The following is a 16127-nucleotide window of genomic DNA, read 5'->3' as shown; positions in this document are numbered from 1 at the left end:
ATATTCATCTCTTACAAATCTCTTTACGTCGTCAATAAAGTGTTGATCTATTTCTAATTTTAATATCCGAATTATTCCCTAAGATGGTTCTGTGAGGGAAAAGTTGTGGTTGTAAAGCAGTTTCCAGGCTAACAAAGCTTGATGAAATCTGGCCAGTTTAACAGGTAATTTACCAGTGGAGTAATAGGGATAAAAAAACCCACATAGAATCTGACCCAAGCAAACCAATTAATTTTAAATGTATTGTTAGTATCATTTGTGATGTAGCTGATATATGCACCTTCTGTAAAAAAGAAAGTGAAGATATTTGTCATTTATTTTTCTCAAAATAAAATGTTTCATCACTTTTCTGTAAAGATTTGAGTTCCTATTGTTTTTCTGAACTGTAATTTACACATTAAGGATGTTGTTTGCTTTTTTGAAAACCAAAAACAAATCTTTTGAGTCTACCGTTAACTTTCTTATCCTTGTGGAAAAAATCTATTTTCACAAACAAAGGTTTCTTAAGAAAATGCCTACTTTTATAGATTTCTTATTTGTGAAGTAGAACATTTAATCAAATCACTAAGAGTAATTAATAACAAAAAATGTATTTCTTTTTTGAAGACGTGATGAGATCTTTCATGTACCGTGATTAATACTTGTTTTGGTGTTTGTTTTAAATCCTCTTTTCTTTTTTGTTGTTCCTGCCTTTCTTTATGTTCTTAAAGTTGTATTTCATTAATGTTATCTTTGAATTCTTTACAATTGCAATAAAAAATAAAGTGTTGATCTTTGTATTTTGTATATTTTAAAAGGGCCTGGAGTAGCTCAGAACTGATAAACTTAGGATAAAGACTAAAATGCAATATTTTTCCATTTGCAAAAGTAAAGTGAAGAAATATGAAGAAAATGAATGAGAAAAAAGAGTGTCTTTATTTATAACAACTGCTTTTTTAATTTTTTAATAACAGATAAAACATTCAGGTAACATTTTTAAAATGAAAGCAATGTGTTAAAATTAAAAAAATGTTTTCTGGTCCCCCTTATTAACAATTTTTCAATATGCCAAACTCATACTCAAAATGCCATTTATTTTCAGCATCACTGTTTGCTCTTTTTCTCCTGCTTTTCCTGCTTTTTTTCTTGTTCTTTTTGTTTCTGTCTGTACAGCTCTCTGAAGTGGAGTCTCTTTGGATTCAGCCCGTAGGCTTGGAGTCTCTGTCTGCTGAACTCTCGGCCAGCCACCTTCACCGTCATGGATCTGGACAGCAGGCGTCCACCTGGCCGCCTCATTTTCTTTTTAGGCCGTTTATGCTTTTCAGTCTTTTTACTGGCCACCTCCTCTTTTGGGGTTACTGCAGTCTCTTCCTGCTTCATCTTTTTCTTAGGAACCAGGAACTCCTCGTCATCCTCCCCTTCATCCTTTGCAGCGACTTCTTTAAGGTCCTGGATGTCTGCTTGCTCTATGCTGTCTGCTGGAAGTCTTTCAGATGTCTCTTCTGTCAGATCTGTCGTCTCTTTCTTGACCTCGGCCCACTTTAGACGATCCCTCCTCTTCTTACCCACCTTCCCCTTAGACTCCATCAGCTCCTCCTGACCGGCGTTCCTGGGTAAAAAATAAGCACAAATACACTAAAACACAAGTGCTCATATGATGGGGAGTGGAAATTGATCTCAGAAAAGCATTTTCAAATGTAAACTGGTGCAAAGCTTAGTATCATTTGTATGAGGTTCATTTTCATTTACTATGATGTTTAAAGCGACACTCACTCATTATACAAAGACACAAACACTTGCTGTTTCTTCCTGGTATTCCGTGCTTTGATCTGGAAGTTCTTCACGTCACTGAGTTCATCATTCTCTGACCTAAACAAGGAAAAATGAAGCAAAATGCATCAAAATTTATTCCAGGACAGAGGAATAATCAAGAAAATAATTGGAAAATGCACTCAAAATATTCATGAGCTATTTTCCCTACATAATATCACTATACAGGTGCTGGTCATATAATTAGAATATCATCAAAAAGTTGATTTATTTCACTAATTCCATTCAAAAAGTGAAACGTGTATATTATATTCATTCATTACACACAGACTGATATATTTCAAATGTTTATTTCTTTTAATTTTGATGATTATAACTGACAACTAAGGAAAATCCCAAATTCAGTATCTCAGAAAATTAGAATATTGTGAAAAGGTTCAATATTGAAGACACCTGGTGCCACACTCTAATCAGCTAATTAACTCAAAACACCTGCAAAGGCCTTTAAATGGTCTCTCAGTCTAGTTCTGTAGGCTACACAATCATGGGGAAGACTGCTGACTTGACAGTTGTCCAAAAGACAACCATTGACACCTTGCACAAGGAGGGCAAGACACAAAAGGTCATTGCAAAAGAGACTGGCTGTTCACAGAGCTCTGTGTCCAAGCACATTAATAGAGAGGCGAAGGGAAGGAAAAGATGTGGTAGAAAAAAAGTGTACAAGCAATAGAGATAACCGCACCCTGGAGAGGATTGTGAAACAAAACCCATTCAAAAATGTGGGGGAGATTCACAAAGAGAGGACTGCAGCTGGAGTCAGTGCTTCAAGAACCACTACGCACAGACGTATGCAAGACATGGGTTTCAGCTGTCGCATTCCTTGTGTCAAGCCACTCTTGAACAACAGACAGCGTCAGAAGCGTCTAAAGACAAAAAGGACTGGACTGCTGCTGAGTGGTCCAAAGTTTTGTTCTCTGATGAAACTAAATTTTTAATTTCCTTTGGAAATCAGGGTCCCAGAGTCTGGAGGAAGAGAGGAGAGGCACACAATCCACATTGTTTGAGGTCCAGTGTAAAGTTTCCACAGTCAGTGATGGTTTGGGATGCCATGTCATCTGCTGGTGTTGGTCCACTGTGTTTTCTGCGGTCCAAGGTCAACGCAGCCGTATACCAGGAAGTTTTAGAGCACTTCATGCTTCCTGCTGCTGACCAACTTTACGGAGATGCAGATTTCATTTTCCAACAGGACTTGGCACCTGCACACAGTGCCAAAGCTACCAGTACCTGGTTTAAGGACCATGGTGTCCCTGTTCTTAATTGGCCAGCAAACTCGCCTGACCTTAACCCCACAGAAAATCTATGGGGTATTGTGAAGAGGAAGATGTGATATGCCAGACCCAACAATGCTGAAGAGCTGAAGGCCACTATCAGAGCAACCTGGGCTCTCATAACACCTGAGCAGTGCCACAGATTGATCGACTCCATGCCACGCCGCATTGCTGCAGTAATTCAGGCAAAAGGAGCCCCAACTAAGTATTGAGTGCTGTACATGCTCATACTTTTCATGTTCATACTTTTCAGTTGGCCAAGATTTTTAAAAATCCTTTCTTTGTATTGGTCTTAAGTAATATTCTAATTTTCTGAGATACTGAATTTGGGATTTTCCTTAGTTGTCAGTTATAATCATCAAAAGAAATAAACATTTGAAATATATCAGTCTGTGTGTAATGAATGAATATAATATACAAGTTTCACTTTTTGAATGGAATTAGTGAAATAAATCAACTTTTTGATGATATTCTAATTATATGACCAGCACCTGTATATTCCAAAACTTAACAACAGTTGTGGCTATTTATAGCAAAGGCAATTTATACGAATCACAAAAACTACTGTACGCTACCTGTACATGCAGGTCTTCCTCAGTGAGCACCAGCGGTTCAACTCCTTTTCTTCTGCTTTCAGGATCTATGGAAAGAGGTTCAGGTGAGAATAACATGAAAATATTAGCCAGATGACTTCAAAAGTGTTTTACACCTTAAGAAGATACTAGTAAATAAGTCACAGAGAATAGTTTATGAAAAATTATCTATATTAAATCATACACACAAAAACAAAATCCATTAATACTACTGTTCAAATGTTTTGAAAGTCTCTTTATGCTCACCAAGACTGCGTTTATTTAACCAAAAATGTTATAAATGGTTATAAATGGAATATTTAAAATATCTTCTCTACTTTTACATTTATAATTTATTATAAATCAGTAATTCCATTTGCTTTGAATATCTCACTATTTTTTACTACATATAATTTATTATAAATGTAGTAAAAAATTGTGAGATATTGTTAAAATAACTGCTTTAATATAGTTTATAATGTAATTTATTCCTGTGATCAAAGCTGAATTTTCAGCATCATTACTCCAGTCCTCAGTGTCACATGATCCTTCAGAAATCATTCTGATATGAGGATTTGATGCTCATGGACCACAGAGTGGCTCTAAGATTTGCTTTGAATGTCTGATCTAAATGTGAGACAAACGCTAGTCTACACTGGTGGTCTTTAATGCAGATCTGCTCAGAGAGAAGATTACAGTCCTCAGACCCTGGTCAGAGTTATTCCCGGAGGAACAGCAATACCAGGTCAGACACAATCACAGCTCATCAGCACAGAACTCAGAGTCAATCATCATCCAGGCATTACTGTTGCTCGTGAGCTCCTCACCTCATCAGTGGACAGGCCGAAGTCATTCGGTACAACTTCTCTGTAGCGAAATCTGCATGGCAAGTCATCAATGATGTCCTCATAATCCAGTTTATAGTACTCATCCAAGTACTGCTCAAAGGTCTTCTCCTCTGGAAACACAACCAGGACAGAGAAGATTTTAGGATTACACCTTAGTGAACACAAAAGTGTGAATTTTGGGCGGGATTTTCCTTTTGCTCTGTTTGAAAAAAAAAATGACATACTTCAGTTTTAAACATCCAACACTCACTTGGATCAAAGACAGGCTTGTTTTTGGTGATGATCTCAGCAAAGAGAGACTTCTTCCTCTTCTTTCCCATGAGAGGGGCGTCCTCTTTGGTCTTCTTTTTCTTCTCCCCTTTCTCTTTCTTTCTCTTCTTTTTAGAAATGGGCTGTTGACTTGGATCATAGTCAGCATCCATCTATCCAAAAGATTTCAAATGTGATTAGAATATTGCAGTTCGCTGTTGCATTTGTGCCTCAATAACGAGAGAAGATCTTACTATAAAGTCAGGATCTTCACAGTTGGGCTGATTTTCTTCCTCCATAGTATAATCTTCCTCTTCCCAATCCTCTTCCTCATTCGCCTCGTTTCCCACCCATGTATCCCAGTTCCAGTTTTCTAACAAATCACAATATATTCACATCATCAAAAAAATTAAACAGTTATATATATGAAATATTTATTTAAAATAACTGTTCTATTTGAATATATTTTAAAGTGTAATTTATTCCTGTGATCAAAGCTGAATTTTCAGCATCATTACTCCAGTCTTCAGTGTCACATGATCCTTCAGAAATCATTCTGATATGATGATTTGATGCTCAAGAAACATTATTATGATAAATGTTGAAAACACCATTTTACAATTTTCACGATTTAATAAATAGAAAGTTCCAAAGAGCAACATTTATTTGAAATAAAAATCTTTTGTAATGTTATGTATGTCTTTACTGTCACTTTAGATCAATTTAATGTGTCCTTTCTGAATAAAGGCATTCATTTCTTTCTTTTATGTTTGGTGGGGTATGTGAACACATCCATCCAAGAGACACAATGTTACCTTCTAAATCATCGTCACCATCAAACTGTGGTTTCTCTTCCTCTTCCCCTCCATAGTATTCATCCCCAAAGAACTTCTGCAGATGAGAATGAAGAATGTGAGTAGTCAAATCCATGAAAGTACATGCAGCTCAATGTAAATATCAAATAGCTAAATACAAATTTCATTATAAGCTGTGACTCTGAATGACACTTTTGTATGCAGTTTTGTTCTATTTTTAACAGGTAATTTCTGCCCCACCTGCATAAGTTGGTCATGTTGCTGGGGGTCAAAGTCTCCCTCCAGGTCGACATCATTGAAGGCCAGCTGCTCATTTCCTGTCAATTCCTGAAGTTTCTTCAGTTTGTCCATGATTTCTGCTCGCTTCAGGTTCTTCAGTTCCTTCAGCTGTTGCTGCTTCTGTTCTTTCTCCTACAGGATGTTAAGAATGGGAATTGTAAGGAAGTAAACAAATCTGGCTCTGAATCCACTTAAATGAATAGTTCACCCAGAAATTAAAATGTACTGGTGATATTTTATCATGTGACATGTGAAAACCAATGAGGTTTGAGAGTTTTCATTTGAATTACTGGTCCTAACCACAATATCATTCAAAAGTTTGGGGTCAGTTTTTTTTTTAAAAACAATTTTACAATTTTTTTAAACAAATTAATAGTTTTATTCAGCAAAGATGTATTAAATTGATCAAAAGTTACTTTTGAACTTTATATTCATCAATGAATTTAAGAAAAAATGTATCACGGTTTCCACAAAAATATGAAGCAGCACAACTGTTTTCAACATTGATAATAATAAGAAATATTTCATGAGCATCAAATCATCATATCAGAATGATTTCTGAAGGATCATGTGACACTGAAAACTGGAGTAATGATACTGAAAATTCAGCTTTGATCACAGGAATAAATTACATTTTACAATATATTCAAATAGAAAACAGTCATTTTAAATTATAATAATAATATTTATTTAATTATAGTAATATTTCAAAATATTCAAAATATTACTGTTTTTACTGTATTTATGAGACTTTTTTTATTTAAAGATTAAAAAATATAACCGACCCCAAAGTTTTAAACAGTAGTGTGTATACGCAACATTTTCAAAATGTTAGTTTACCTTTTTCTTCCTCTCTTTCACCTCCTCCCTCTTCCTCTTTCTTCTGTCGTCTTTGCTTCGGACAGATGTGGCAATGTTGCGTGGATAAGTTTTGATCTGTGGAGGAAGAGAGGGTTGATGGGTAATAATCATAAGAAAGAAAACATAAACCTATAACAGAACCTGAAGACAAATCATGCTGATGTTGACATCCTTCTACCTTTCCAGCATCAGGCTCCTCAAAGCGGAAGTTGTAATGCCTCTCAAAGTCTTCCTGTTTATGCAGGAATGATTCTCCTTCATCCTCTGAGTCATCCACATCATCCTGCATCAGCTCATTATAGGAGGGGATCCTAAATCCAATCACAGAAAGAGATACTTACACTACCGTTCAAATGCTTGGGAACAGTACGATTTTATTCAAAAGAAATTAATACTTTTATTCAGAAAAGATGCATTAAATTGATTAAAATTGGCAGAAAAGACGTTTAATGTTAAAAAAGATTTTCATTTAAAAAAATGCTGTTCTTTTGAACTTTTAATTCATTAAATAATATTAAGCAGCACAACTGTTTTCAACACTGATAATAATCAGAAATGTTTCTTGATCATCAAATCATCATATCAGAATGATTTCTGAAGGATCATGTGACACTGAAGACTGGAGCAATGATGCTGAAAATTCAGCTTTGATTACAGCAATCATTTTTTAAAATATAATACAAATTAGTTATTTTAAATCATAAAATACTGCTTTTACTGTATTTAAGACCAAATAATTGCAGCCTAAGTAAGCATAGGAGACTTCTTCGAAAAACATTTTTTTTTAAAAAATCATACCGACCCCAAACTTTTGAATGGTAGTGTACATTTACATCTCACAATTGATAGGCTTTTTGTTCTCCGTCATCACTTACTGACTCAATTCTGTAACACCACAAACAAAACCCACCTCTCTTCTTCATCCTCCTCCTCCAGGTATCTCTTGTTAAGCACGTAGTCTCGCAGGAAAGACTCTTTCTCATCCAGCTGGGGGTCGTTCCAGTAGTCTCTCAGGTATTTCTGGATTTATATCAACATTAGATATCCAATCCAAAAAGAGCAAGAGTGAGTAAAGCCTGTAGTTATCTATTATTACATCCTAAAATATATTAAATCCAGAGCAAAGCACTGACCATGTCCTGAACTTCCTCCTGCCCCTCCAGCTCTGCCTGACCCTTCAGCCATTCCACGTAGTCAGCTTCCTCTTTGTCCTTAAGAGAGCAGGAAAAAAACAAGCACAAAGAAAATTTTAGGACTGAACACTGTTTTATATTACACGATTATCCAACATACTACTTTAACATCCAGAAATTAAGCTACTGTAGGAGAAACTCAATTTCAGCACCTTCTCCTCTTGTGTTTTGGTTCTTCGCATCAACAGCTGTCCGTCACCATCACTGTCCTCTTCATCACTGTCTTGCACAAACTTTCGCAAACTGCCAAATGAAAATACAGACTCAAGTAAAACACACTGTAATGCTATCAAATGTTGAATGGGAATATACTTCAGAGATTTTTTTACTCATAAGAACTTTTAGGGGTGCTAATAATTGTGGCCAACATGTATTGGAGAAAAATATTTATATCATAATGTGAGTTCCCCCCACTTTCAATTGTTTTACTTCAATGAAATGAGGAATGAATGAAAAATCTGTCATCAATTACTAACTCTCATGTAGTTTCAATCAATATGTCTTTCTTTTCTCAATTTCCATATGGGAATGAATTCATACAGGTTTGTAACGACATGAGGGTAAGTAATGTGTTGGAAAGTTACTTTCAAATTAAAATTTCCTGATAATTTACTCACCCCCATGTCATCCAAGATGTTCATGTCTTTCTTTCTTCAGTCGAAAAGAAATTAAGGTTTTTGATGAAAAAATTCCAGGATTATTCTCCATATAGTGGACTTCAATGGACTCCAAACGGTTGAAGGTCAAAATTGCAGTTTTAATGCAGCTTCAAAGGGCTCTACATGATCCCAGTTGAGGAATAAGGGTCTTATCTAGAGAAACCATCGCTCATTTTCTAAAAAATTTTTAATTTTATACATTTTACCATAAATGCTCATCTTGAACTAGCTATCTTCTTCTTCTCTATTTGAATTCCAGCGGTGTAGACACTGCTAAGTGTATTACTGCCCTTCTCAGGTCAAAGTTTGAACTAATTGTTATATAGTTGCACTAGCATATTGTATATGACAATTTAGTTCAAACTTTGACCTGAGGAGGGCAGTAATACACTTAGCAGTGTCTACAATCCTGCAATTCTAATAGAGAAGAAGAGGGCTAGTTCAAGATGGGCATTTATGGTTGAAATTTATAACATTTAAAAAATTTTTTAGAAAATAAGTGATGGTTTCTCTAGATAAGACCCTTATTCCTCGTCTGGTATCGTTTAAAGCCCTTTGAAGCTGCACTGAAACTGTCATTTTGACTTTCAACCATTTGGAGGCCATTGAAGTCCACTATAAGGAGAAAAATCCTGGAATGATTTCATCAAAAACCTACATTTCTTTTCAACTGAAGAAAGAAAGACATGAACATCTTGGATGACATGATGGTGAGTAAATTATCAGGAAATTTTAATTTGAAAGTGAACTAATCCTTTAATATTAATATTTCATTGTAAATTTAAAAGTAATGCGTAACATTAATAGTTACTTAAAAAAGTAATCTGATTATGTAACTTATATGTACGTTATATGTAGCGCATTACACTGATAAACACTGATGATGACAGAATTTTCATTTCGCCTGAACTACCCCTCTTTCTGAAAACGGATAAATGACACACAAGCTGCTTTCCCACCGAAATTTCCTGGAACTATTTGTCCCAGGAACTTTTTTCCCCCAGACCCATTGTTGTCTGCATTTCCATTGCAGTCTAAAGTACTATGAAAATTAGGCAAGTGAAGTAGGACTGTGTGCGACGTTCCAGTTCCCGCTGGATTTTGTCCTCCGCATATAAGCTTATAAAGCTTGAACCTTGTCGTTGGTTCATCGGTTGTATTTTTTTTAACTCCATTGTCGATTGAAATAGCAAGCAACTCTTTTAAAAATGGTGGTTGAAATAAAATGCTGAGTGGAGTCAACCAATCAAAATTGCTGCATGAACTCAACCAATCAGCATGTTCAGCGCCCAAGTCCCACCCCCGAAAGTTCCTGTACTTTGAAAAAGTACTACCTCGAGAGCAGGGACTTTCTGAGGGGAAAATTTTTAACCGGAACTTCATTTAGACCCTGGTTCCTGCGGTCGAAACACACCGAGTACCACCCCAAAGTCCCTATAGTTCCTGGGGAAATTTCCTGCGGTGGAAACGCGGCTTTTGACAGCAAAGTTATTGCATATGGTATACATTAAGTAACTTGATCCAAACAGATAATGGTGCAAAGACAATCTCCAATCTACCTTTCCTGCAGCTCCTTCTGTTCTTGAATATAGGTGGGAGATGCAGCTCTCTGTAATAGAAATGCAAACACATTCATGATTAATGTATTAGATGTTAGTCATGACGCAGTTTCAGGTACTGAAGAAGCCACTTTAATGAGTGGAAAAAAACATCTTAAAAACCAAGTCCAAAACCATATGAATTAATTTATCATTCTACAAGACAAGAAAAAAAAAACTTAAAATCTTCACAGACCCTTTGATACAAACTATCAACATGAAACTGCGTTCAAAACCCATTTTGCTTTGCAAAATTAAACAATTTTAAAATAAAACATTATTCAACCAGTCATCATAATAATCATACTTTATCATATTGTATGTAATCAAATTTAAGTTTTTTTATTATTATTTGGAATAATGTGCATAGATTAATTGTGCTCAATAAGACAGGAACATTTACATTTTAAAAAGTAAACAGGGTCAATTTTCATTCTGTTGTGGCTTTTAACATTATACATCTTAAGTATAATTACCTCCTGCATCTGTCTGGAGACTTCTTCATCAGCACTCTCATCCTCGTCATCATCATATTTCCTAAAATGAATTATTGTCAATCATTTTATTATATACACCCAATCAGAACACATTAGAAAGACTCAGTTATCAAAATACTCTAGTTGATTGTCATAATGCTTCCACCATTTGAGCTTTCTAAAGATATATAAATACATCCACAGCTTTCATCATTTATAAACACAAGATTTCTTACCCTCCTCTCTCCAGGATGACTTTCCTCTCATAGTCCTTCAAGAACATGGGTTTCTCTGCCTTTTTCGAAGTGGACGGCTGCTCATCGCTGCCTGATCCAGATGCTGGTTATTAGATAAATCACAGTGTGCTGGAATCAGTACGGTCTGCTTTAACCAGAGTAGAAATCATAAAATGAAGCTACTTTACATACCGTCCTCTGTGTAGAACTTGGCATCTTTCTGATAGATCTTTGGATCTTTCTTCTTCAGAAGCGAGAGCGTTCTGTAAAAATCCCTGTCCAACTTTGGGTCCAGCTCCTACTTATTCATTTATCAGAGTATTAGACATGGAAATCTCGGTATGATGTTGGCAAAAGGGTTTCAAACAAGAAAGTGAGAGAATATTTTACCACTTCACTCTCATCAGAGTCGGAGGAATCAGATGAATTCTCCTCATCCTGGTCTCCGTAACGGTCCTTCACTGGAACATTCAATATAAAGAGGTAACATTTATTTGAATTAACAGATCTAAAGGCACAGTTCACTCCAAAGTTAAATGTATGACTGCCTGTATGACACAATTGTAGCAAAATGTCCAAGTAGTGGGAAATGTTTTGTCTCATGTCTCAAGAATCAGTGTCTGTGAAAATATTACCTATGCTATGTTCATTGTTTCTGTAAACTGATGATTATATAAATAAATATTCAACATATAGAACAAGCTTTTAAAATATCTGCTTTCTAGTTTATTAATATTCGTGGGTATTATGTACCACAGTTTTACTGTAGTAAACTAACGTTATAGCAATTATGGTTACCATTGTGAATATTCATATTTGAAGAGTAAAATAATTGCCTAATTAGACTATCTTTATGAATATAACCAAACATTAATCGTCATAAACATAAGCCTCTCGACAACAAAAATAAATTATAGCACATTTAACGTTTAAGATCGATATAAGGAGCATTCACCATATTCAACACATAAAATATACATATAATAAAATGCAGATTATTAATATTTGAAAGTGTAAACAGCCCGTGCTTGCGTTTCAAGCAGTTACTTACGTCTCTGCAATTCTTCTTTCTGACGATATTTCTCATATTTTTCTGCAAACTTCTTATTAATCTTGAGTCCCGACATGGTCGTTTACAACTGCAGTGTATCTTATGATTTGAGATTAGATTAATATCTCAATAAATCGAATAATTCTCACGTTAAACATGTTACTCTGCTGAACAGCATGGGCACGTGACCTATGACCCTCCTACGTCATAGAGTTCAGGGTTTAAATATCTCCTCCGAATGTTTTTTAGCTACATTTTTTTTCTTCGTAGAAATTAAACAGTCTAATTTGTCACAGATTTAGACCGTATATTTTGGATTTTGGCTGAAAACGTGCGTCTTTGTTCTTCCACGTGGCTTGGTAGCGGAAAAGCAGGGTCATGTTCAGTCAGACCTCTAGAGGGCAGTATATCACCTCACGATGGGAGAAATGAATCTTTTCAAAGCTTCGAATCAATTGAACCAATTGCTTCGCAAAATGATTCACTGCTTCGAAACCTGCTGGTCAAAACAGTGCAAATGCAACGAACTCAGGCCAAACATGCATATAAACAGCTTTTTACAAACCCATAGCAACTATTTAATTGAAAGTATAATCATTTAACTAATCATTACCATTAAATATTTATAATATGTGTTCTTTTATCAGTTTTCAGGGCTTTTTTTTGTTGTTGAATGGCTCAGCTAAACAGGCCAGTAAGAAACTATTAACTACTATTATTCCTTTTAATTATAGAAATGTCTCATTAAAACGTCTACGAATTTATAAAACTGATCAGAGATCAGGTAAAAAAACAAAACAAAAACAAAACAAAGTTCAATGGTTCGCCGCTGGGGGGCGATTCATGCGTTCACCGAAATCACAACGAAGCCCCGTTTACTGAAACACGTGACTCGAACCACTGATTCAAAACAAAAGAATCGTAAATGTTTCGAAGCTTCTGGAAGGAGTGTTTCCACAGCGTCCATCATACATCTTTGTTTTGATCTCGTTAAAGTTTCATTTTATAAATCCCTCTAATCCTGTTTGGTCTTAATCTGATTTTGTGTTATCTGCACAACCCAGGTTTACTAGCAAATGAATTTGTTTTAGTATTTATTGTACAGAACAGAAGACACTGATACTGTTAGACACTTGAATTGTTTGTCTGATGAAACATACCCTTAGGTCTACAAGCCACTGTCTCAGAGAAAGTGTCTTTAGTAACAATATTAACAGTATTATTAGCCTGATAATAATATTAATGTACCAATGTAAAAATGAGCATAATTATATTAGTAATATTAATACACAAACATCTATCATATCCTCTTGGAGGCCCCTGCTCTGGCCTCTGTATCTGACTCAATGTCTCATTGACTGCGATTACGGAGAAAGGAAAACAATTCCCTTTACTACATATAGATATGGCAGGAGGCCAAGGTACATAAAACATAAGATGAAGTTCAGAGTTCAGTTTTTACCTACTATTCACTGCTTTGATGTTCTTCGTCAGCGTTCATTGTTGATTAGGCTCTGACCTTCTTTCTTTAAACTTGCAGCTATGGCTGAGAGGAAGAAGAAAGTTGTAAAATGAATTGAATTGTTTATTTATTTGATAGGGACAATGCATGTTAAGGAACATTTGTAGTAATACAAAATGTAAACAAGCCGGATTGTAGTAACATTGCTAATTTACATCCACAAATGTAGAGTAAAGAGTATATTGCATAATTATTGATCAAAGCTGATGTTTAAGAGGCCAGAGAAAGTGATTTAATATTTGCGGGGAAGTATCTGCTCACATGTACATGGTTGTATGTATATATATATATATATATATATATATATATATATATATATATATATATATATATATATATATATATGTAACACTAGATGGGCAACAACGAGACGACCCCCAAAACAGGAATGGTTTTACAGGTGGAGGCCACTGATATTTTTGTCCCTACTCATCTCTTTTTCACTAGTTTTGCATTTGGCTAGGGTCAGTGTCACTACTGGTAGCATGAGGTGATACCTGGACCCTACAGAGGATGCACAGGCAGTCCAAATCCTCCAGGATGGCACATCAATACCAATGCCATTGCCAGAAGGTTTGCTGCATCTCCCAGCACAATCTCAAGAGCATGGAGGAGATTCCAGGAGACCCTAGGAGAACTGGACAGGGCCGTAGAAGGTCCTTAACCCATCAGCAGAACCGGTGTCTGCCCCTTTGTGCAAGGAGGAACAGGATGAGCACTGCCAGAGCCCTACAAAATGACCTCCAGCAGGCCACTGGTGTGAATGTCTCTGACCAAACAATCAGAAATAGACTTCATGAGGGTCGCCAACGTCCACTAGTGGGCCCTGTGCTCACTGCCCGGCACTGTGGAGCTCGATTGGCATTTGCCATTGAACACCAGAATGGGCAGGTCCACCACTGGTGCTTTTCACAGAGCAGGTTCACCCTGAGCACATGTGACAGACGTGAAAGGGTCTGGAGAAGCTGTGGCCAACGTCATGACAGGTTTGGTGGTTGGGTCAGTGATGGTCTGGGGAGGCATATCCATGAAGGGACGCACAGACCTCTACAGGCTAGACAATGGCACCCAGACTACCATTAGGTATCGGGATGAAATCCTTGGAATTCATTCATGAAATAACCCAGGACATCATCCATCGTCTCATTTGGAGCTTTCCCCGACGTTGTCAGGCGTGCATACAAGCACGTGAGGGCCATACAAACTACTGAGTACCATTTTGAGTTGCTGCAATGAAATTTCAGCAAAACGGACTAGCCTGCTGCATCATTTTTTTTTTTTTTCACTTTGATTTTTGGGGTCTCTTTGAATTCAGTTCTCTGTAGGTTGATAATTTTCATTTCCATCAAACGATGTGGCATGCTTTCTTTCCTAACATATTACCCAGTCCATATCAGAATCAGAATCAGAATGTGCTTTATTCGCCAAGTGTGCACAAACACACAAGGAATTTGTTGTGGTTTTCTACAGAAGCTCTTGGTACACACATGCATATGACATGAGAACAGAAACATTTAAATAAGTAAACTAAGAAAAAAAAAAAATAATAATAATAATAAAAAATATGTAAAATAAAATAAATAATACTAAAGTGGTATACATCTGGATCAGAAGACATACAGATTTGTATTGTATATACAGCAGGATGAATAGAATATATATATATATATACATATTTACGCCAACTAATTTTTCTCTCTCTCAAGTACTAAAAGTGAATACTAAAACAGGGGTAATTGCTATGTTAGCTGTTTAGGCTGGAGATAGCGTTGGGGAAAAAACTGTTCTTATGCCAAGACGTTCTAGTGCACAGAGATCTGTAACATCTGCCTGAGGGCAGAAGTGCAAACAGGTTGTGTCCAGGGTGAGAGGGGTCTGTGATGATGTTACCTGCCCGTTTCTTCACTCTGGTGTTGTACAAGTCGTGAAGGTTGGGCAGGTGCATATCAGTATAGATATCCAGCATGATATTTTTCCCATTGAGATCTGATGTGTTTTCAAAGTGTTCCTTTAATTTTTCGAGCAGTGTATAGATAGATAGATAGATAGATAGATAGATTGATCAGCTGTGTAAATATTTTCTATGTCTCATCATACACTGAGTAGGAGATCAGCTGTGTAAATTAGAAAGCTGAGTGTATTTAACTGCCAAAACCAGCAAAGATGTTAAGTGAACATCCACTGAATTTTGAACCCTTAAAAAAAAATCTAAATTAATCAATCACTGAACTTTTTTGCGAAATTCTTGACTTTGACTCTGGAAGATTTTACCACATAGATGTAAAAGAGAAGTTAAAATGATTAAATATAACAAGCATTTTTTTTTTTTTTGCCAAAGCAGTCACAGAACAAATATGCCACACAAACATTGTGAGTAACAGAGTGTCCAGGTGATGTACGGCTAATCATTAGTGATTTCAGAACATGGTTTTTCAGGGAGTTGCTTGACATTTACAGGCCGTTCTGGACACACTGTGATGTACGGCTTCATGGCTGCCGAATCTCGAAAAAAAAAAAAGTCACGGTTTCCTCAAAAATGAATTAAGCAGCACAACTATTTTCAACATTGATAATAATAATAAATGTTTCTTGAGCAGAAAATCAGCATGTTAGAATGATTTCTGAAGAATCAATATCACTGTTTTTACTGTATTTTTGATCAAATAAAAACAGCCTTGGTGAGCATAAGAA

General features: G+C 36.0%; 1 protein-coding gene and 1 non-coding gene across 2 annotated transcripts; both read right to left on the bottom strand.

The window, feature by feature from the left end:
* Nucleotides 1–892: 892 nt before the first annotated feature.
* On the bottom strand, nt 893–12255 carry kri1 (KRI1 homolog). The gene is made up of 19 exons (XM_048159089.1): nt 11915–12255; nt 11254–11324; nt 11056–11161; nt 10864–10966; nt 10628–10688; nt 10113–10162; nt 8047–8137; nt 7835–7912; nt 7612–7721; nt 6880–7012; nt 6681–6776; nt 5802–5972; nt 5562–5637; nt 5001–5119; nt 4748–4919; nt 4477–4607; nt 3653–3717; nt 1753–1848; nt 893–1588 (listed from the first exon to the last, which is right to left on the bottom strand). The coding sequence occupies exons 1-19, from the start codon at nt 11988–11990 to the stop codon at nt 1084–1086; spliced, it is 2310 nt and encodes a 769-aa protein (XP_048015046.1). The 5' UTR covers nt 11991–12255; the 3' UTR covers nt 893–1083.
* LOC125250670 lies at nt 4326–4424 on the bottom strand. Its single transcript, XR_007180835.1, has one exon. It is a non-coding gene; the product is annotated as a Z30 small nucleolar RNA (small nucleolar RNA).
* Nucleotides 12256–16127: the final 3872 nt, after the last annotated feature.

This window comes from Megalobrama amblycephala, linkage group LG1 (assembly GCF_018812025.1).
Source record: "Megalobrama amblycephala isolate DHTTF-2021 linkage group LG1, ASM1881202v1, whole genome shotgun sequence".
NCBI lineage: Eukaryota > Metazoa > Chordata > Actinopteri > Cypriniformes > Xenocyprididae > Megalobrama > Megalobrama amblycephala.
The sequence above is the reverse complement of the archived record's forward strand: the minus strand, read 5'-3'. Positions and strand labels throughout refer to the sequence as shown.

Excerpts from the sequence above, each read along its gene's own strand:
- kri1 (XM_048159089.1), bottom strand. The coding sequence starts at position 11,990 with ATGTCGGGACTCAAGATTAATAAGAAGTTTGCAGAAAAATATGAGAAA. Across the intron at positions 10,967-11,055 it reads CAAGTTCTACACAGAGGACG|CATCTGGATCAGGCAGCGAT; the intron begins GTATGTAAAGTA and ends TCTAATAACCAG. Across the intron at positions 10,163-10,627 it reads TCTCCAGACAGATGCAGGAG|AGAGCTGCATCTCCCACCTA; the intron begins GTAATTATACTT and ends TTTCTATTACAG.